The 24,177-nt window shown below is 35.1% G+C and overlaps 1 protein-coding gene across 1 annotated transcript in view; it reads right to left on the reverse strand.

The window, feature by feature from the left end:
• Nucleotides 1-24,177, reverse strand: part of LOC149578477 (P-loop containing nucleoside triphosphate hydrolases superfamily protein) — a 313,758-nt gene that overhangs the window by 391 nt on the left and 289,190 nt on the right. The window contains exons 18-24 of the mRNA XM_089829372.1: nt 7,370-7,474; nt 7,024-7,106; nt 6,704-6,854; nt 6,539-6,619; nt 535-598; nt 356-441; nt 20-89 (exon numbers count right to left, since the gene is read on the reverse strand). Coding sequence (XP_089685498.1) covers nt 20-89; nt 356-441; nt 535-598; nt 6,539-6,619; nt 6,704-6,854; nt 7,024-7,106; nt 7,370-7,474 — 640 coding nt within the window. The remainder of the gene's footprint in view (nt 1-19; nt 90-355; nt 442-534; nt 599-6,538; nt 6,620-6,703; nt 6,855-7,023; nt 7,107-7,369; nt 7,475-24,177) is intronic.

Consider the following 24,177-nt stretch of genomic DNA (forward strand, 5'->3'; position numbering starts at 1 on the left):
CAGATTTTGAATTTCGGACCTGGTTTAAATTTTGAGGCTTCATGCCGTGCCAATTCTGGAGGCACTGGACTATTGCTTTGGATGAGCATCTACAAAACAGTAATGCATTGAATGTCAGTCTATTACAAAATATACCTTGATTCTATTTGGAGAATTCAAAATAGAGAGGAAATTCATAAAAATAAGCGATTGCTTATGCTTAACAAAAGCATTTGATACCCAACTGGTTTTTAATTATTTATTTTCCCCTCTTTAGCTGGTTGTTGGATAAAATTTAATTAAAAATGACCCCTATGAAATATCAGAATAGGTTAAGAACTGCTAGTGAAATAGCAGTCTCAATGATTCTGTTCACCTGTTTTAAATCATAGAAGACATCGGAGTCATAGTGTGTCAAGAATGTAGTTGCCACCCCTGTCTTGCCGGCACGTCCAGTACGCCCTAAAACATGCAGTAAACTAAGTAACAATCTGGAAATGTGACAACATAATGACTATCAAATACGTATCATAATAACAGATTCAACTTGCATACCAATACGGTGGGTGTACATTTCAATGTTTGATGGCATGTCAAAATTGATCACATGTGCAACATCCTGAAATTAACATCCAAAGATCAATAGTGCTTAAGAGTTTCAAGTGCCTCCTTTAGGAAAACAAATTGCAGTACCTAAGAATCAAAAGTTAATTACTAGAATAGAAACCAATGCAAACATTAATCAAGTATATAAATGCAAGCAATGGTGGCATCCATAAAAATCATATCTTGATTGAAATTTAATGAGCCAGCATTTGTTGACAGTTGGTGTTGCCATTGATGTCAACCTTCTTGTTGCTGGAAGTTATGAGATTGCAGATGTGTTGTGATATTACGTGTGATGTCAACCCTCTACTATGATTTTGAACGTGGAAAGATTGTTGAAAGCAGAATATTTTGATATTAGGATGTAGAAGGCAGATGCTTGTGAAGGTGATTGATGGCTGATAATATCCTCAATTATGGACTACTTGGCGTTGATGTCTACATGTGCTTGGTAATGTGGCTAGAATCTAATATGATATATTTCCCTCTAAAATGTTCGTCCCATTGGTTTCTGATGATGTCACTGTTGTGACAAGTTGTTCAGTTGTGTTGTTGACCAGAATTGTTACCATGCTGAGGTAGTAAGGTTGGATGGCAACCATCTTTTGTGCTGGCAATGCTGTGTTGGAGATCACACTTTGGCATGAGGATTAGAAGGATTGAGATGAGGTTCTGGATTACAGTTCAACTTGCTCAGCTAGATGTGGCATCTTTATTTTTCAGGCTGTCTGATATCTTTATATCTTGCAACCAAACATACATGTGCATTATCTCAGGTCTAGAAGCAGACAAATACAACAATCCACAAATCGTAGATCTATATGGAGTGTGATCAACTTGAAAAGATATTCTAGAGAACTTGTTGAGCAAGAATGAGATGATTGTAATTGTAGTCATCACTGACAAAGGGAAAAATTGTTGGTTGTTGGTGTTGTCATTGATGCCAACCATCTCCTTCTTGGTATTATGAGATTGTCAACATGTTACGGTGTTGTTTGTGATGTCAACCCTCTGCTATGATTGTGAAATTGTGGAGCGATTGTTGAACATGGATGTTCTAGTATTAGGATGCAGAAGGAAGATGCTTGTGCGGGTGATTAATGGCTAATGGTATCCTCTTTTCTGGGTGTCCACCTACTTGATGTTGATCTCTACATGTGCTCAGTGATAGGGCTACAGTGTAATACAATGTATTTCATCAGCATTGTTGCCCTGTTGGTTGCTGATGATGTCAGGCTGTCAATTATATTGCTGATCAGAGTTGTTGCCATGCTGATGCAGTAAGTCTGGATGTCAACCATTTTCTTTGTTGACAATTATGCATTGGAGATTGGAATTTGAGATGAGGATTAGAAGCATGACATGGGTGTGGATGGTTGTATGAAGTTACAGGCCATTTTTGCATCTCTCATGTTGCTCCCAGATGAGAAATTGCTGCTAGAAAGGTTTTTGTCTTTGATCGTCGAAAAATGTTTAAGGTTGTATTTATAAAGAAGAGTTTGGTTGCCTGGAAGATTGCTCTGCTTTCCTCAGTATTAGATGCTATGATTTGCAGTTCAAAACATTCATTGTACACATTCATCTTGCACTCCCATCTTATCAGGTCCTTGGTGTTGTTGTAAATGTTTTTGGTGTATGTACCATGATGGCAATTTAGGTGTCTGTCAAAACTGGTCAGAAATATGCTCTACATTTCTCTGCATTGATGTTTCTTATGCTGAGGCTTGGAAGGAAAGCTTATAATGTTTGTGCAGCGCCTTAGTTCAAATGTCCAGTAAAGAAGCGTGCCACTAGTATGTTTTTGGTGAAGTGTTTCATAACTATGTGTCCTGGGATTCTGGACCTTAATTATAGGTAAGAACCTTTGTTGAATTATAGATAAGACATCAAATGCTATTACAAGGAGAACTTAAAAAGGCTTTAGGTTACATTTATATTAGAAAATTTTGAGCATTAAATATATATAAATCTCAACATGTACGAATCAGAGGGCCCCAAATAGCAGGAATTAACTACGAAATAGTAATAAGCATGTTAGGGTGTACTTGGAAGGAGCCCACTTTAGAATTATGAAAGAAAATGTTCTATTGAAGAAAAATATTTTAAAAGTGCTGATGTTGTCTATCAAATCAAGGACGCCCATCCATCCAGAGGATTTCCAAAATGTCCCCAACCGTCCCCGGGACTTATGAACATGCCCAAAAAAAATTCCCAAAGTCCCCAAGTTTCTGGGACGTTTCCTGGGAATTTAAAGAAATGGGGGACGGGGTGGGGACGTCCACTAGCTGTCCCCAAGTACACAAAACATTCCTGTTACGGGGACGGGGGTTTTTAGGCTGGGGATGTAAAAAACCCTATTTTACCCTTGGCTAGAAAAAGTGCTAAAGTATGTATGAATTTTCTGCTTTTTTCAGTTTGCTCGGTTTTGGTAATTTTTTGAGAGTATATGCCCTTTTTAAAATTCTGAATTGAATAAAATTATAATAACAATTAACTGTAGCAAACTATCTACCTTAATTTGCAGAGTTTTATGAAAACATAAACAATAGCTTTGATAGCTGATTCCCAAAATACAAATTCATACTAAAGGAACCTGTTATTCACTCCAAATTGCAACTATTAACAGCTCCAGAATTTGATGCCTGATTTAGGTCCAAATTCCCAGCATTGTATAACCAATCACATTCAACCAGGCTGATCCAAGACTCACGCAAGCTGGAAAATTGAATTTACTGCCTACATGACCTACTCGCTTGCCATGATTTTGTCCACAGACAACACTACTCCAGCAATAATGATTTGCGTTTTGATATGGAGGATTTATAACCTAGACTTATCAACAATGGGATCTTAGATTCACATGCACCCTTTCAGATTAAATTGCAGACTCCTTATACAGCTAACGGCAGGTCTGGAAATGATTTTCAGATTATTTGAGCTGCCCCACTCATAAACGCCATCCCCAAACCTTGGATGAGGCTGTAGTTGATATTGAAATGTGAATCGCTACCTCTAGAAGCCAGACATCAACCTTCACACCAGATCCAAATTCCAGTTTGCAGCAACGTAGTGAAATGGGAAATTCTTCAAACTCTCTCCACAATTCAGAAAAGTCTCACAAACGCCAATCTATAGGATGAACAGTAGGAGTTACGCAAAATGTTATACAACAATAGCAATTTGCAAGCCACACCTCAATGCAATTCTCAGAGTCACAGAAACTTCTCAGAAAAACCCTTAGTCAGATTTTAAAAGCAATTAATACATTCAAGATTATTCTCCTTAACCATAGTAAATACAATAGGAGATGTTGACCAATTGTATACTTTAGCACAATTGCCAAAAAATTCTCAGAATCTCAGACCCAACCCTTATACTTCAGCAAGGGCCAAAACATATTAGAAACCAGAAAAAGTCACAAAGACAACAAAAACAAATTACTTTTCAAGCATTCTTTTCCCAATGAAATGAGCTCCTATTTATAATCCTTTGTTGGCCAAAGTTTCCAAAAAGCTCTACTTCAGAAATTGTAGAAATTTCTCAAAAGAACTCAACACTTGAAACTTTCCAACACAACTTTTAGAAGTATCTCTTAAAGTCATTATTATAATAACAATAATATTATTATTATTATAATAATGCAACTCAATAATTAATGAATAAATAAGATCTCATGCAATTATTAACCTTATTTACTGTAGGTGAGGACCAACTACCAAAGCCACCCACTGCACTGCCAAAAACAAACTTACAAAAAATGGTAAGTCGACAACTGGGGCCCCCAAAACACCGTGTCAGCTCACGAGGGTCACTATGATGAGGTAACTCCATCAACTACATAGACTTGCCAAAAACGAGGACATCACAAGAGGCACTTCCTCGAGTAACACAACAAAAAATGATACAGGAAATGTAGGAGATAGCTAACCATCACCAAGAAAGATAGGGACATCCAAACACCCCCATCTATCCTAGGAAAGCTAGTCATTCCCGAACATTCCGAAGCACAATTTTATGTAAGTTTATAAAGAACTTACAACCTTTCAATTATTGTTTGGTAAAGATATGCCCACTAGAATTTACAAACAGATATGAAAATGGTGTTGACCATGAAGGTATTTGTGGTTCCGAAGGTGTTCATTTGGGAGTTAAATATGCTAGCCTTGGAACCCGCAAGAGTTACATTAACCAAACCCTTGCAAGGGGTGTTGCCCCCAAATCCCTATCAAGCTATAAGTCTAACAAAATATTGGAAGACTGATGAATCATGGTCACAAAATCTACATAATACATATTCCCTATTGCAAATATCTACATGCATTCACAGCCAAAGCTGCAATCAAGGACTATCTAGTTTCCTATGGTGGACAACTTGTTAGTATACAAGGATTGCAGGCACATTTTGCATACCATATTCAGCCTGCATCATTCTGTTGAAAGCAAGTTAATAAAGTCATAGTTGGCAGGAAATGTCATCTTCATAATGCCAAAATATCTATGAGTCATATTCAACAACCCATGCTCTCAAAGGTTCTATAATGTCTATGATGAATTCTTTATCAATGTAATAATATGATATTTTTTTTTTTAAATTATAGTTTTAAAAATTTCTTTACTTCTTACTAACCATCCCCTGAAACTGACCACAATATACCCCCATTTCAGAAACACATCCCACGGTCCCCAACAATCCCTTTCTCCAAAACATTGGTAGACCTTAGATTTCAAATGATCATCACCAAACATGTATTTAACCTTTGGCTCCTTTAACCAAAAAATAACACCATGCTTGCAAAGTCACCTCTAAAGTAATTATTCACAACAATAGCTGCAGTCAAAACACAGTCAACAGCTTGAAGCCAGGATGTCTCAGAGAAATGGCATGATAATTTTAAGTGCCAAATAAGACTACTGAGATCACCCACAAGAGAAAAAAAAAGACTAGGACACACCCCGAAAAATATGGATGTTGACTTTGCACCTCAGACATCTAAATAAGTCAGCAGTCATCTCCATGTGCAAAATCAAGCTCAAATCTTCCCACTTCTTGACTTTTGTAACTTTAGGCTTTTAGCCACTCATCTCTGATGATCCGGCTAATGGAACTTTGTCAGCTTTTGTCACCAAACCACTTTCTCTTCACTTCCTTTCTCCATATGGCACTAGTGCGAGTTGTTTGTTTGCTACTTCCTATGTTTGAATATATCCCTCCTTCAGTTTCGTCTTCCTTGCCTCCATATTGCTGTTTTCTGTGCATCCCTTCCCCTTTCTGCTCTACTTTTACATGTTCTCTTTAGTGCTCTTCTTACTAGGTCTTAGATTAAATATCACACGTGGAACATATTTCAATACACATGACTAGCAGACTAAGATCTAAACACAGAATACAATATAAATGCTCAAAAAACTGCATGTTATTGTTCACAGCAAAATTTTCTGACTCCCTACAAAGATTCTACACTTACAAGGCTATAGTTGCTGTCTTAAAATAATATACTAAACTCCTTTTTTATGATGCCATAATACCCTTGATACAGAAGGCATGTGTTTTAGACACAAATACCATTTTCCTGCCAATGCAAGCAAGCTGTCACATAAATTTTTGTTCAGCGAAAAGCTTGTAATATGTAACTTTATTATTCAGTTAATAATTTCTCCCCATCATGATGATATGGCTTAACATGTTAAAATGCTTGTATTGTTGAAAAGAATACATACATATAATTTCAGAAGATGTATTTTCTCTTCTTAGTATAAAATTTAAATAACATTATCTATTAATCGAAAATGGTTTCAAAAAATTGTTAGCCTCATAGCAGATAATATTTATTTGTTGGTTCATTTCAGAGTGACGATCAATGCTAAATTAATTCTAAAGCTACAGGTAACATCATACAGTGAAAAGGCCAAAGCCAAAAAAATACTTTCTGTATTGAGTTTGAAAAGACCATACTGGAATATCAATACCACGGCCAGCCACATCTGTTGCGACGAGAACATTGAAGCGTTTATTACGAAAACCATCCAAGCTTATCTGTTAGTCACAAGAATTAATAAACTAATAAATAACAAATGAAATACATTCCCAATTATAAACAAGCTTTTAAAAGATTGTTACCTCACGTTGCTCCTGTGTCTTCCCTCCATGAAGTGTTGTTACTCTGTAACCAGATTTATCCAGTTGCCTTGACAAAGAATCTGCAGTTTTTTTTGTGTTGATAAATACGATAGCTGTTTTATCTCCCAAGTCATTTAACAGCCTCTGAAGTCTGTTTTGCATCAAAATAATCAAATCTAAATGTTTTAGAACATCAAATGCTCATGTGTCAGAGCCTGAAATAAGCAAAACTGAAAATAATATTCTGATTCAGAATGAAACACAATAAGTTATATAAATCTATTGGGTTTATTCATATACAGGTTAATGGAAAATACTACCTCCCCATCTTCTCAGTTTCCTTCAACATTATCACATGTTGAGCTATCAGCTCAGTTGCTTTGCCAGCAGTACCTATGGTGACCTGTTCAGATGAAAAATGGAAAATGGCAATCAAGTATATATTACGATTTCTGTAGCAAATGTCCAGTTAACTAATCATATAAGCATAATAGTATCAAAGCAATGCTGTCAATCTAATAAATAGAGTAATTAATAATTATGTGTCGGAAAAACCATTTTGCTCATCTCAATCTATAAATTTCATTGATCATTGTCACGTCATATAGCAGCTTAAAAAGTAAAGTTACTGCAGCATTTTATGGAACATTTAATCAGATCATTTACCACAACTGGATTTCGGAGATATTTCCGAGCTAAGCGTTCAACGGCAGATGGCATTGTTGCACTGAACATGTATGTTGTCCTGTATATCCTCTTCTCGTCCAGCACCTGAAATTTGAGAGTAACAATAAATCTTTAACAGAGGTTATTGCTTTTATAAAGAACAAATGAACAAAAAAATGCCATGTAAATGCAGTGGTGTCTAAAATTTCGAGTAAACAGGAATTACAGAAGATTAAAAAGACGTCACAGCAAGTCAGAACAACAAAGATTTCCATCAAAAAATTTCAATCTTACACCTAATTTGGGAAATCAGCATAGGTGTTTCAGTAACAGCTTGAAAACAAACACCAAATTTCAAGGGATGCCAAAGGAGACATGAGGCTTAAAATATACAACAGAATTTTATTTCATATAAGAAAAAAAAAAAGACTTGTTCTGAGATATTATGGATTTGCAAGAAAAGAAATAAAGCAGGATTCAGCTTTCCAATACTTTTTTTGAAAGCAAACAAATAAATAAAATCTGATAAGTAGGAGATATTGAGGAGAGAGGTGCAGGGAAGGCTTTGGTTTCTTGCTATTGAAAGATGCTTTTAGTGACCCCTCTTTATGGGTTCTCATTTCAATTTTGCTGATTGGTTACCATAGTTGGGGTGCTTCTCGGGCTCTTTCTCTGTTGGTGTTTTGTGAATCTTCAGCTTTTGATCAGAGATGGGTGATCTTTGCTTCTCCTTGCTTGCAGTTCCACAAGTCTTCTATAGAGGTGAGGAGTGGGTTCTTCTTGTTTTCATTCCTTTTCTTCTCTACCACATTCTATTGAGGTGAATGCCTACCCTGTTGAGGGGGAGAGGGCTTGCTTGGGAGAAGAGGTGCATAATTATAAGAATGCTTTTCCTATTGTAGCAAAGAATGGCTACAAAGGATATAAAACATGAAATGTTAGCTAAGAAAATAATGTTTCAGTATGACATACAAAATTCAAATACTTACACATATCAAACTTGCCACACCAACCAAAACCATTGAACATTCAACATAGTAAGATAGAACATACGTGATTGTAATTTGTTACATTCATAAAACAAGATTCAAATAGAAATCCAAATTATCAGCGAATACGATTTATATTAGTTCTATCAAATGTCAATTATATCATAAAGATGAAGATGATTACATTGAGTAGCATTATGCATGATATAAATCATGATCAATATCAAAATGAGTATAAAATCATGTCAAAATAACAAAATGTAGTAATGGGAAGCCTCTAATCAACCCCCACGCTAAAACCCACATCACTGGAACTACTGGCCTCCCCACGCTCAAGTTTTGCAAAACGAACACCAACCATCACTACATCTGTTTCTGCTGCTATCTCATCCTCATCAATATGAGACAAACCCTTTGACTCTACATCCCATGGTATTGCTAGGCACTCTTTGTACATGTGTGTCTTGCGGTCTACAATATGCAAGACTCTTATGTACAACAACTAGCTTCTCACTCTCTTAGATGTAAGTTTGTTCCTTTTAACTAAGTCGATGTAGCACCCAAGCAGACAAGTACCTAGTTCAAGATAAGTTTGTTCCTCTTTATAGAGAGGACGAACCACCCAAGTACACCTGACATCCCCAAGCACCCAACCGATGCGGCTACGGTGTGGTGATGCTTGGGTGCGCCAAGCATCCATCTTGGGGATGTCCCCGCACCAGGTACTCTTAGATCACTAGTTATTTGTAGCTCCTAGGTGTTTTGGCCTTGGCTGCCTTATGGTGGGTGTCTTGTTCACTATCAATTGTAAAGTGATTTTGGGAGCCATTACAAAACCCAATTGAACATTTTGGGATCCTTTCAAAACCCTATGACTCTTTTAGGGAGGAGGCTCTTTTCTCTGTTTTTAGGATCCCTAGAACAAATATCAGGTTTTGGGTGGTTTTCCTTACCATTATGTAGAAGTCACTTTACAATCTGTCTTCATTTCTATGACCCTGTTGGTTCATAGTGGATTCTTTTGTAAAAGCTTCCAAGGTGCCTTTTGAACTTCTCATTTCTTCCAGAGCAATGACCTCTTTCTTTGACTAAAGTTATCTTAGTTAAAGGAAGTCCAACAAGTAAAAGGTTGCAGGAAGCCTTCCAAAACCCATTGTTCATTTTTAGATTCCAAGGTTGTTTGGTTCCAACTTTGAGGTATTTGATCAGTTGAAAGTTTGGGGTTCTTTCCAAAAACCCTTTTTTCTTCACATATAATCTTTAATGAGGTCAAGACCCTATGTCTCGTTGGTTGATGGCTCTAGTCAAAAGCTTTCCCTTTGGTAGGGGTTTGTTCCGTACTATCTGCTGGTGGTCTAATTTCTTGTGAGTTCCTCTCTTTTTCATTCAACTTTTGGATTGATCCTACTTTTTTGTTGAGTTCAGGCCCTTTCTCTATTGAGCTTAATCAAAACATATTTAAGCCCTGATTCCTTACTTTTCTCCTAAACTCAATCCTACAAAGGATGTGGATTTACCTATCATAGGTCACTTGACACCAATCTACAAGTAGACTATGTCAAGGCTTTAGGGCCCTGTCTCTACCCCATCTTAAGATTCGCCTACTTTGTGTGGTTTTACACCACCTTTCCTTGCACAACACTAACCTATCCCCTAAGGGGCTATAGCAAGAGATTAAAAAGTAGGCCATGAAGATATCAATAACTCATGTATTATGAATACATGTATGTTAATTCTGATTAATAATAACATATAGAATATTGATTATCAATAATAATCTAAGTTGCACGGGTACCTCCCCCCCCCCCCCTCCGGACCACGTACCGGTTCGAACCGGTTCGTGGTTCTGGTCTGGTTCGACAACTGGGTTCGTTTTTGGAGGCCTGGTTCGATCTGGTTCGAACTAGGGTTCGAACCCAAGAGAACCACATATAAAATTTCAGACCAGGGTTCGAACCCAGGAGAACCACATATAAATTTTCCACATTACAGCATCTTTTAATTTAATTTATGTTGATACATCTTGGGTCTGGGTTGGTAGGCATTACAATGCCACAGTTTTTTAGTGTTGAGTAATCCCTAGCTGTAAAACACTTTCTATTTGAATCAAAATGATACTAAATTTGAGACACCCACAAGAGAAGATGCTCAACATGTGGCGACCACCATGACCAATTTCGAGGAATTTCAGGGCCTATTTGAGTAGCAATATGAATTTTTCAAACACTAAACAATAAACAACGTTTTATTGGAAAATGTTGCCCTGCAGAAGAAAGTTACGGTCACATGAATATGGTCAGGTGGGGCAGCTACTTACCACATTGTCTATCACTGTTTGGCTGATTATTTCTCCTCTAGGTATATTAAAAATTGTATTAAAGAATATTGAATCTGGGACGTCAGATTGTGTTATCCAAAGGTCTCCATGAATGGTCTTTTTCCAGTTTACTGTTGTTGATCGGTATATTAAAAATTGTATTAAAGAATATTGAATCTGGGACGTCAGATTGTGTTATCCAAAGGTCTCCATGAATGGTCTTTTTCCAGTTTACTGTTGTTGATCGGTGCTTGGGAGATTGTGCCCAAAGAGATTGAAGAATATTCAGCTGGTCAAAGGGATTTACCTTCTGCAAGCTAGATCTAATTAGTTTTTAACCACGTTCAATCGATTATGTTAATCATAATAAGAGTTTGGTAAATAAATTTATGAAAAGAAAAAAAATTTATTAAAACTTACTGTTGATCTGCATAAACTAATCAGATACAGTTACGAATTTTTTAAAATGAAAGGGAAGAGATCTAGTCGCTAGGGGTTCCAATGATCGCTGTGGTTTGCTACTATATTGTTTATGCTGTTTTAAAGTTTTTTGTTGTTCAAATGTGTTTATGCTACTATGCTACATTCTAATTCTAACTCATGCTTCGTAAAGATGTATATATATATATATATAATTTTTTTACATGTTTTTGTACTAACGAACCCAAACGAACCCAAACCCCTTTTCAAAATTTTGTCGAACCAGCGAACCGGTTCTCGAACCCGAACCCGAAACCGAACTGCGAATCGGCAACTTAGATAATAATATATATACCTCTTAATATGTATATGTATACGATACTACGCATTATTAACCAGCTCTGTGCTATATTTATTACACATATACATGAACATTACATGACTCATCGTGAATTGTACAAGTAGTCTAGCTCAGTGAGCCGATACAGGCCGCAGGTCAAAATGATCTTGATCTGTGACTCAGTGGGCCAAACCATTTGACCTGCACTATTTATCGAGACAACAGGTCAGTGGCAGACTCACCAAGTCTGTGGTCTCTAACTCGGTCATGGCAGCCACTAGGGCATTTTGCAAAAAATAAATTATTAAATAAGTTTTTCAACTTTTTTGTTTTACATATCTTTTCCATTTTACCCTAAGAGGTGATCTATTTGCTTGTTACAAGAAGAAGAAAGGAAAAGTGAGAGAAAGGAAGAGAAACAAGAGGCCACACTTTTTGCAACCAGCAGGGAAGAAGATCTAAAAAGCTTCCTCAAATCACATTGCTGCAGCATGAACTTGCATTGAGAGCATCAAGAAATCCATAGCAGTTGTTCCAAGACTTCTCAACTCATTTGAAAGAGGTAAGTGTTGTGGATTTCGTTGGGGTTCTTTTTGTATGTTTATGGATTTTCCATTTTTTTGTTGAATTTTTTAACTGTGCAAATCTTGAACTGCTTCTATTTAAATATAAATTGCATGCTTCAATGAGAGAAGTAGAACATTAACAAACCCTAGATTCTTTTTTGTTTGCAATTTTTTTCTAAAAATAATGTAGGGTTTGCTGATATTTCTAAATTCTTCCTTTGAAATTTGAAATTTTTCAAAAAAGAAAAAAGAAAAATACAATGCACAAATGTAGAGATTATAGGTTTTTTCTATTAGTTTAGAACATTATAAAATTCAATGTAAAAATAGTAATTTGCTCGTAAAATTCTCTTATTCCAGCAGCCTTCACGTTTTGAAAACATTAATATTTCCCAATGGGTAAAAAGGATGAAGCTTAAAAATACATTGAAGAGTTCCCTAGTAGAGCAAGAAATCAAACAAAATGTTTATTTTGTAAAGAAGTTAATATCGTGACATAATAGATTGAATACCATATTGTTTGCATGTGTGGCACTAATGTTGAGCCATTTAAAAAAGCAACTAGCTAGGTAGTTTTTTTTTGTTATGTCTAGTTAGAAACATTTGAACAAGTAAACAAAACTAATAACAGGAAATTGGAAGAGTTAAGTTCTATTGGTTCCCATTCATCTGCTCTAGATGTGTTGGAGAGGGTTCTTCCATGCCTCTCTTTTGTCCTAGGGCTTCTGCTAGTGCTAGGGCTTTTGCTTCTGCTCCTAATAATGGCACTATTACCCTTGACCCTATAGTCCAGAGATCCAAATTGGACAAGTCTTGTGTGCCACGCACTACTTTTGGTGCATAGCCTTTCTTTAGAGCATGAGTTGGAACAAGGTCCTTGATGCTACAAGAAAACAAATTTGCAAGTTTTGGTACTTCTGTAACATTCCATTTATCACAGCCAAGTAATTCTTTTTTGTTTAATTGCTTTAAGTTTAAAATTAAATTCTAAAACTTATAGTTTCAAGTTGAACTCTTCTTTGTCTAATAATAATCTATTCCCCTTACTGGCAAGGCATGAAAAATGTCACAACCTTATGTGGAGTGCGGGTTTTAAGCCCCAATTAATACTTTAGTTAAGTAGCCCTCTCTTGTTCAAAATGGTTGATGATATGACAACTGAGCTATAGGACAATCAAGAGTCTTCGAGCAAAAAGCATTGAATATCATGTTAGATAGTTGAACAAATAGGAATAATAAGACACTCCTAAATTTTCTTGTTTCTTGTGCAATGATTGATCATTCTGCTTCCCTAAATGAACTGAATAACTCAAATTTTGATTTACTGATTGATCAATGATCATTGACTATTATTTTATTTTATTTTTGAGATCCACCATGTTCTTGAAGTCCATTGATGCTTCTTCAAATATAAAAAATGGCACATTCTTATATGAGGCTATTGAGGAAGTCATACGTGAGGCAAGGGGAAGAAAATGTGGTGCAGGTGATGATAGATAATGCAACAAGATATGTTGTTGCAGATAAACTTTTAAGTTTTGTTGGAGAAGCACCCACTAATTTATTTAAAATTTTCTTGCTACATTAAATTTGTTGTAGGAAAACTTTTGATGAAGAGACACTTGAAAAATATATAGTCTCCATGTGCAACCCATTGTCTTGACCTCATGTTAAAGGATATTGGTAAGCTTGAATGGGTGAAAGAATGTGTTCATAGGGCTAAAATATTTGCAAGTTTGTCTACAATCATGCATTGGTCCTTAGCATTATGAGGCAAAAGAAATTGGCTTGTCCTACTATCAAGAGATTTGTCTCAAATTTCCTCACACTAAAATTCTAGATGAAACCAAAAGCAGCTTTCTGGCACATGTTTGTTGGTGAGGACTAGACTTCCTCATCCTATGTTAGGACCACTATAGGGATGGATGTCGTAGATCGTATTTTTGATGAAGCACGATTTTTCAACCCCTTTGTGTAGAGATCATGTAGGTAATTTTATTAGTTTCTTACACAATGCTTAGTATTTAGTATTTATTTTTACTAATTTTATATGCATATTTTGTTTTGTTTGTAATCTTTCTTATTTTCATGCACACTTGTGACTTAATTGTTTCTTCCTAACATTATCTACAGGTCACTGAGCCCCTAGTAGTTCTATGAGTTGTAGATTTGGAAAAGCCTTGTATAGGCTACATATATGAAGGCATGAATAGGGCCCAGTAGGCCATTAGATCCATAGATACGAGAATTGAGGATAAGTATGTCCCCATTTGGGAGATAATTGATGGGAGATTGCAAAACCAACTTAATAGGCCCATCCATTTAGCAACTTATTTCTCAATCTAACAATGTGTTTCTACAATGACTTCAACGTGAATGAGGAGGTTCTTAGTGGCCTATACACAGTGGTAATAAAAATGTCTAGTGATACCGCAGCTACACTACTCAAGATGGATGCATACAATAACGAAATAGGGGTGATTTTCGCCAGGCAAATGTGCAAAGATGCTCAAATGACATTGCAGCTAGGTAAAGCATATGTTTAGATCCTTAAGTTTATGGCTTATCCATTTTGACTTTATAATCTAGCCTTAAAGTTGGAACTGAGATTGAGATGGTGGCAAATGTTTGGGCCTACAGCCCCAAACCTTAAAAAAATTGTCATACGCACATTAAGTCAGTCATCCAGTGCTTTTGTATGTAAGTGCAACTGAAGCATGTTCAAGAGCATTTCTTTAGTCAAAGAGGCATAATAGATTGTCTGTGGAACAAAATAAATTTGTAATCTTTAGTCAAAGTAAAAACATGACAAAATGTCGAAACTAAGGAACCAAATTCTAGTGCTAAGGATTTTTCCTTGTTGTCTAATGCATCATATATTTCTTTAGTCCATGAGTAACTCTAAAATTTGAATTCTTATAGAATAAAATAATTATTTCCATTTTGATGAAGGAGACTATATTGATGTTGTGAGGAATCTTAAAGACTTGTAACCATTCTTACGCAATGGTGATTTACAGCTAATATTCTCTAATTTGATTAATAATATTAACATCCTCTTCAATTATACAAGCGTAGCAATCAGTTGAAATTACTATTCATTATATTACATGCTACTCCATCCATGCCACCAACTATCCCTAGTCTTATCTGTATCATATACAAAAGTCACACTTTGACTAATGGATTGATGTTATTACTTTCGTCAAACTCTTTGACAACTAGTACTTGTTTTGTAGTTGAAAATATAATAACTCCTCTTGGTATTTGTCTTATTTGTTTGTTGCATCTGATTCTATCATTATACATATTCAATTACAGGCATATTGTCAAAGTTAGTCATTTATAGTATTGGTCAAGTTGAAGATGAGCATATTGCTTCTTCATGAATCAAGGTGACTAGATATCATTATGGTCTTATGTTGATGCTCAAGACATTCTAGTATATTGTAATTTATGATTATTTATTTATCTAATTCCATTTTACATTTATTATTGTTATTTATTATTAAATGTCAATGCTCATGACATTCTATTACATTATAATTTATGATTATTAATTTATCTATTTCTATTTTAGATTTATTATTATTTTTTATTATTAAATCTTGTTTCATAGATGGGACATCACACAAACCATTCCCCTTGCCTTACAACATGAGAACCAAAAGAACAACCACCCAAGACCTTGCAATACATACTCATGCCACATTCGAATACAAATGATTAGGCAACGTTTTAACTTTCAAACTAGAATATGTTACACAGCCTTGGGTTTAATTGCAGCCAAAATTGAAGGACTAAGGAGCTGTTACAAAAGGTTAATGTGTAGAGGTTTCTAAGGATTATTAATCTGTTCATTGTATGGCACAAATGAGGAATACGATGACTACATTCTCCTTGAATGCTTATTTTCTTCCTAGGTGTGTATTTGTTTCTGAGTAAGTCGAACTTTTTGGCTCTTACTCGACTCTTAAAGGCTTCTGTTGAATGTGTGGTTGGTATAATGAAAAAAGTATGGGGATGTTGCGAGCAAAAAGGTCAACCCGAGTTCTAATAGAGCGCTACCCTAGTAATAAACACACAGAATATTTGATTGAAGACAAATAATGGAATTTACAAAGAAGTCTCTCCAACAGAGTTAGAAAGGAGGAGCACTTGCAATGTTTGCCTATCTCTTTATAAAACTTGAAGGCCACTTTTGATGAAGAATAGTGCTTGACTGGTATAATAGACCATTTAATCTTCAATCATATTAAGTGAAAAGGAAATAAACCATGCATATAACTTAATTGAGGTTAACAACACAAAATTCTCATAGTATAAAATATCAATATACTTAGAGTTATGGCTTACACTACATGAAAGTTGTTATCTTCAACGTTACAAAACACACTTTGTGATCCATCTTCAAGAAGAGAAGTAGCTAGAGAAAAGAATGCAAGTCATTTTTTGCGAAACATAAGTCATTTTTTGCAAAACATAATGGTTGACTAATATGTTAGACAATGCAAACTTCATTGATGTAAACTGAAGAGGACACATAATGGTGGTTATGGATGCCCACTAAGGTTTCAACATTTCATCATTAAAGGGTGATATAGATAAATTTAAGAAATGTAGCTCTCAAACTAATTCCAATTACCCTTGGTCAAAGACAAACCTTTGACTCGACAAACTTCATTGATGTAAATTGAAGAGGAAACACAATGGTGGACATGGATGCTCAATAAGGTGTCAACATTTTATCATTAAAGGATGATTTAGAGAAATTTAAGGAAGGAAGCTCTCATATTAATTTCAACTCCCCTCGATCAAAGACACATCTTTGACTCAACTAATAAACTCTCAATACCTAATCCCCAAACTTGTATAAAAAAATTATACTTGTAATGTCCCCTTCCAATTGACATTTCTCAGTAATTGAGATTAGCCTATTATGTGACCCTCGTAAGCTAATATAGTGGTTAGAGGGTTATATTGAGGATTGGCACTTTATGATGGGGCTTAATTTCATGTTATAGTATTATAAAAAAGTGCAAATATAAGAATATCTTTTATCCCACATTGGGGAGAAAAGTAAGTGAGCTCCCACAAGGAAAGAATAAATTAACATGAGAGGTTCTTTTCTTATCATCCAATTATTGTCATTTGCATCTGATGATTTTTTGTGGAGCCAATGATTTATGCATATTATCTACTTGATCTTTGGGAACGAAAACTCCCATAGAATTAGCATAACAAAGGTGGTGAGATATCCTCCGAAGGGTTGCGAATTGGAAGGGATTCTTCAGTCCTTTCATTTGTGCTTAAATTGGATATACATTTATTGCTGGCTGCTACAGTGCCATGAATAGTGACATGAACAATGTCGTGAATAGTACCCGCACTATAGTATTGGGCTTGATTATGATTGCAATTTCATCTCCTACATTGGACGATTTGTACATCAGGTTTTTAGATTCCCTTTGATATCATTTCAAGCAAGTGTAATCAGACAGAAACTCAGAAACAAGCATAGAGATTGCATAGGAAGTGTTCGACAATATTCCTTGAGCTATAAATCAGCAAGTTGAGGTGTCAAGGGATAATATAATACCCCTAACCTGTAATATCTCCCTAGGATATTTTCTCCACATTTTACCTTAGAAATTTCTTTTAAAAATTGCATGCAATTGAATTCTTTAATCCAATAATTTACAGTGAAAATCATGTAAACATTAGTCTGAAAAGGATATCTAAAATGATAAGGTTACAACTTTATTTCTCAAATAGATATGAAAATACCTCTACAAGTATTGACTTCAAATGAAATCCTCTCAAATTTGCCCAACTGTGAACTCCCTCACAAACTTGCCTCCAAAGGTGAATTGGGTTTCAGTCCAATCCACCAAAAAATCCGAAAGATTTCCATCCTTGAGTTTCAGAACTGAAAGCCAATGTTTCCCAAAATTGTCCAAGAGAAAAACCTAACATAAATTGAGTATAATGAGATGAGCCTCTCAATGTTCTTTTAAACCACAATCTTGTGACTTCAATTTCTCTATTTGTCTCTTCATACTCTTTTTCTCTGTCTCTTTTTTTCCATCTTTTAAATTAAAACAATTATTAATTATTATTATTTTATTCATTTTTTGATCGGTAAACGGCCAAAGCCTTATATTATATTAGATAATAATAATAAAAGATTACAAGATTCTCTGTTCTGACAGGCACTGGTAGGAAAGAACGGAGTAAGAAAACCTCCAATCTAGCTCGGAACCTATGTCCTTTATTATAGATGAAATAACAGGGGCATACCTTAGTGAGAAAGAAGATCAAAGTATCATTGTTATGTTTAGGATAAAAGTTATGCAAAAAAAATATATTTGAGGAAATAATCCGTAAGCGCTCGGGTAAATGCTTCCGTCCTGCTGCAAGTGAAAGAACAACAAAGGCTAACCACCAAACAGGGTTAAGCATTAATCAAATAAAAGAATAAAAGCATCGACCAAATTAGAATAATTTTTTAAGCGAAGATGCTTCCTAGATACTCTGTCAAATGAGTAAGAAGATCTAGATTTCAGTGGGTTAGAGCAAAACAAAATTAAGTGATAGAAGTCCTCTCACAGAAATTAAGTTTTAGTCTGTTTATAGTTTATATTGAAGTTAATGTGTCTTTTATGTTCTTTATTGGTTTTGAGTAGTGTTCTTATTAGTGATTTTATTGCTAATAGTTGTCTAAATATAGTATTTATAGAGATTCCATAAAAGCCTCTTAAATCTTTGCGTATTACAAAATAATTCTCAATGACAATACCGATTTCAACCTTTTCATCTGCTGTTTTAGGATTCTTAGTGTTTGAGTTACCAATGTAATAAAATAAAATTGATTTACAGATAATATATGAGGAAAGGGAACGATATAATCTTTAAATAATACAGATTAAAAGACCAAGAACAAGCAGAAAAGACAATTCCAACCGAGAACCAATCCCAAGCCTGAAGAATTTCGAAACGAGATTATCTAAATAAGGATTATATTTATATGAATAGAATTTACATAAAAATGTTTGCCATACTATGTCAAGTATTAAGAGGGCCTTGGACTATATATACTCTACTGGCTACCTTAGTAAAATGCATCAAGTCGATAACTACCATAATCCTTAACTTTATAGATTCTATAAGCTGCCTATGGAAAATGCAACAGTACCAAACCTAAAAAACCTTAAACATAAAATAGAAGTACCAGCCCATAACTATAAAGGGGTCAGGAGAAAACCAGAGCAGAGCAAAAACACGAGATTATCCCAAGATCCTGACTATACTTCTTAATTCTGCTTCTTGAAGACCATAATGATCTCTGAGGCTTCTTGGAAATTTTTAGCGCTAGAGCCAAGTGGGAATTCATAGGCATTCCTCATTCTGCTTGATTTGTCATAGTTGGGGAGGCAAAACTTAATCGCTTCCAAGTCAGAAAGATCCACATCTGAGTGAATATACACGTTGAAAGCATGAAAATAATTCATGAGCCATTCTCTTTCTAGGTCCTCTTTAATGCCTCTCCATCCTAGCAAGAATTACACACTAGCCTCCATCCTTTGCCATTCTCGGAAAAAGAGAATGTTGTCTCTGATTACCAAGCAAGGGCGTTTAGGGCTTTTGGCGAGATCAGAGCTGCCTAATTGATGCTTCATGTAAGCTTCAAGCAGTGGGATTTTAAGTTTTTCATCAATGTTAAAAACCACTTCCTCTAAACCTATCAGCCAGCTTGGGTCGAAAAGATTATAGCTCAACCTAATAATGTCTCATTTTTCTACTCCAGCCCTAGCTAGGCATCCGATCCATAACCCCAAGATGTCGCTGTTAGTGCGCCATGAGTAGTCATAGTTAAAAACCCCTTCCCCCAAAACCCTACTGACTGCAACTCTACTCATGTCATCTATGGGTCGAAATAGCCGATTCCATCTTTCAGGTTTAACTGAACCACAGAAGGCCATGGTTCTATTTTCATAGGCATGATACAAGCAAATGTTGGTATCCATAGTGGGTGAGCAAAATTCAAGTGAAAAGGGGTGAATATGAGAAAACAAAAAACTGCCCCAAATTTTTAATAGCAGAAGGGAAGGGTCTAGAACGATGGGTTGTGACACCATCTTCATGCATTTGAATGATTGTCCTCCTCTTGAGATCATAATTAAAGTGATACGTTTAGTCACGATATCCCTGAGGAACAAATATTAAGTTTGCAGAGATACATGAGCCAAGATTTGCTCCAATATGGAAAAACATAAATCCAAGCGTCGCAGGAGATGACAATAATGGATATAAACTTAGTATAATAATCTTTAGCTAGCTTTGATTAAATGTTGATAAGTTTTCTCCATCTGTACCTTTGTTTGCTAAACTGTCTACTTTAGTATTGCCTTCCCTAAATATACGAGAAAATCTAACTTCTTCAAATCCTTCCAGTAGTTTTAAGGTTACTTCTAGTTGGGAATTAATATCCAATTTGGAGTTTTCCCTTTTCTAAAAGTGTTTAAGACTATTTGTGAGTCTCCTTCGATTATAATTTTTTTGATTCTTAGATTGATACAAATTTTTAGTCCTTGTTCTACTACTTCTAGTTCTGCCATGTTATTAGAGGTTACTCCCAGAGGCTTTGCTCTTTTTGCTAGCCAGTTCCCCATTTCTTCCCTGACTATGCACCCTATTCCTGCCTTTCCAGGATTGCCTCTAGAGGCCCTATCGAAATTCAGTTTCTTCCAGCCTTTCGGTGGTGGTTCCCATTTGCATTCTTTTCTAGCTGCTTTATTATTCCTCTTATATGTGAGGGATGGATTGATTAGATGTTTCTACTGTTTTTTAATTTTAGAATCCCACTCTATGAATGATCCTTCTTTCGAATTTTTCCTTAGACCGCAATTTATGACTTCCACAATATTAGCCTCGATTTTGTTGTAGAGAGATAGCGTGTTTAGTTCTTCGTCTTGAAAGATTCGTTTGTTTCTCTCTTTCCATATCTCCCAAACTAGAATTGTCGAAGTAATACTCTAGAGTTTTCCATAAACTTTCTTGTCTGCTATTTTTGGTCATCCTATTAAGTGATCTTGCCATCTTTCTGGTAGAGGGGTAGTTCAATTTAGTTTTGATTTGAGCCATATCCAACATTCCTTCACAAACTTGCATTGATATAGAAGATGCTCCGCTATTTTTTATTCTTCTTTATAGAGAGTACATCTTGATAGGCCTTCAAATCCTATTTTTCTAATTTTGCCTCCTGTTAGGATTCTTTTTTGGATGGCTGCCCATAGGAAGATGCCTACTTTGGGAAGCCCTGCTGGATCCCAACAGAGGTTCATTGAGATGTTTACTGCTTCCAATCTCTGTGAATTAGTAATTTGTTTATATCCTTCTTTTACTTTATAACTTTTGTCTTTAGATGCTGCCCATATAAGTCTATCCTCCCTATTATTAACTTTGATTGGACGATCTTTAAGTATATTTTCTAGGATTTCCTGATCTGCTTGATTAAGACCACAATCAACTAAGAATTTCCATTCCTAGGAAGTTTCTTCATTGGATTGGATTTCTTTGTTGGATTGGATTACTTGGATATAATCTTCAACTTTAGTACCCCAGATTGTCTATAAGTGTATTTTAGCATTATGGGTTACATTAGAGTGTCCGTGGGGGGGTACCCATTCCAAGAGTCTTCCCAGAATAACGCTTTATCACCTTTCCCGTTATCCCATGTCGAGTATTTGATTATGAGGGGACGGCACCTCATTAAGAAATTTCATGTTGTCGATCCTTTGGGAGGATTCCTAGTTCTAAAAAATGAAGTGTTGTCAGATGCATTAAGATATTTATTATGTCGAATTATAGCCAATTTGCTGTCTCTTTCTTGATACATTCTCCATACTTGTTTTGCTCCTAAAGCTTCATTCTGCCAATCTAGGTTTTTAATTCCCAATCCTCCTGCTTCTTTAGGCCTACATATTTTTTCCAATCTGATCAGTGCTACTTTCTTTGTGTCTTCTAAGCCATTCCAAAAGAAATCTCTTAATTTTTTTTCCATTTTTTGATTTATGTTCTTTGGTAGTTGTAGACACGAGAGTTGATATGTGGGTATAGCTGATAGTACGGCTTTGATTTTTGTTGCTCTCTCGGCCTTAATCATTTCCCTTTCCAAGCTTATGTTTGGTTGTCTATTTTTCCCAAAGTTTGTTCCCATCCTTGGTTATTATTATTTCCTTTTTCCAAATACATTCCTAGATATTTAAATGGAAAGGTGCCCTTTTTAAAACCTAGTTTGTTGCATATATATTCTTCTCTATCAGCTGTTGTGTTTAAAAAAAAGATTTCGGATTTTTTTGCGTTGATTTTTTTTACTAGAGGCTTTTGTATAATTGTTCAGAATTGTTTCGAAGTATTTTGTTTCTTTCTTAGTACTTGCTCTGGCTAATATTGTATCATTAGCAAATTGTTGTTGTGTGGTGCTTTCCACATTTTTGGTAACCTTTACTCCTTTAATTTTATTTTAAAGTTGCGATGTTTTAATTGCTCTTCCAAAGGATTCTACCATGATGATAAAAAGAAAAGAGGAAATCGGGTCACCTTGTCAAAGCCCCCTAGCTATACTAAAGAATTCTTCTGGGGTTCCATTGATAAGGACTGAGATTTTTGGGGTGGATATACATTGAAAAATGATGTTTATACATTGTTTTGAGAATTCAAAAGCTTTGAGTGTTTTACATAGGAATCTCTAGTCTACTTTATCATAGGCTTTTTGTATATCTAATTTTAATAACATGCATGCTTCATTATTTTTGTTAGCTGAATGAATCATTTCTTGAATGATAGAAATACCATCTAGGATAGATCTCCTAGGTAAAAATCCTGTTTGTTCTTCTAATATTAATTTAGGGAGGAATTCTTCGAGACGGTTAGCTAAAGCTTTTGACAGAACTTTATAGATAGTGTTGCATAGTGCAATAGGTTTGAAGTCTCTTGGTTCTTTAGTCTTGTTTTTCTTGGTATAAAAATTAAGGTGTGATTGATTTCTGCTAAAAGGGTTCCTTTGTTCCTAGATGCTTCCAATGCTTTCCATGAGTCTACACCTATAATTTTCCAACATTTTTGGAAGAAAAATGCTTGGAATCCATCACGTCCTGGTTATTTGTTTGGGTTAATATTAAAGAGAGTCGTTTTGATTTCTTGTAATGTGAATGGTTTATTGAGGGCTTTATTATCGTCTAATGAAATCACCTTAGTTATTGTTTTCAACATTTCTTCTTGTTCTATTCTATTAGAAGTATCATAATTATTAAGGATATCTTTAAAATACTCCACGCAAATTTTTGCTATTTTATTTGGATTATCTGTTGATTCACCTTGCATATTTTTTATTTTTGTTATATTATTATGAGCTCTATGAAGTAGGGTGCTGTTGTGAAAGAATTTCATGTTACTATTGCCATCTACCACCCATTTCTCTTTGAATTTTTGCTTCCAATACACCTCTTCTTTAGCTAAAATTTCTTCTTGTTTTAGTAGATATTCTTTTTCTAGTTGATAAGTTTCATTACTCATTCCTTTTGTGATGACTTCTTTGTTTAATTTTTCCAGTTTCTCTTCTATGTCTAACTTTTCTTTAAATATATTTTTTAATTGTGCTTTTTTCCATTTTAGTATCTTTTCTTTTATGCTTTTTGGTTTGGATACAAAGCAAAACATTTTAGAGCCTTGAAATTGTTCTTCTTGCAACCAATTTTTTATATTATTGATAAAGTTTTTGTCCATAAACCACATCTTTTCACATTTGAATCGGTTCCTGTTGGGCTTAGCTTATTCCTTGATTTCAATTTTAATTGGAAAGTGATCTGATCCTGCCATAGGTAGAATTTCTGCACTGATTTCTCTATCCAGGTTACTTAGCTCTCCTTTAAAGAAAAATCTATCCAATCTTTCTGCTATGTAACTAAAATCTTTTCTTCTATTATTTCATGTGTACACTCCATTTTTTGTATGAATGTTTATGAGAGAATTCCTTTTTGTCTAACCTCTGAAAGTCTTCTATGGCTCTAGATATTGCCCTTATCCCACCATATTCTTCATCTCTATTTAATATTGCATTAAAGTCTCTCCCAATAATAATGTTCTCATTTTGTATTGTGTTGAGAAAGATGTTG

Source organism: Cupressus sempervirens, chromosome 1 (genome assembly GCF_028749045.1).
Source record: "Cupressus sempervirens isolate cs-2001-9-10 chromosome 1, ASM2874904v1, whole genome shotgun sequence".
Classification (NCBI taxonomy): Eukaryota; Viridiplantae; Streptophyta; class Pinopsida; order Cupressales; family Cupressaceae; genus Cupressus; species Cupressus sempervirens.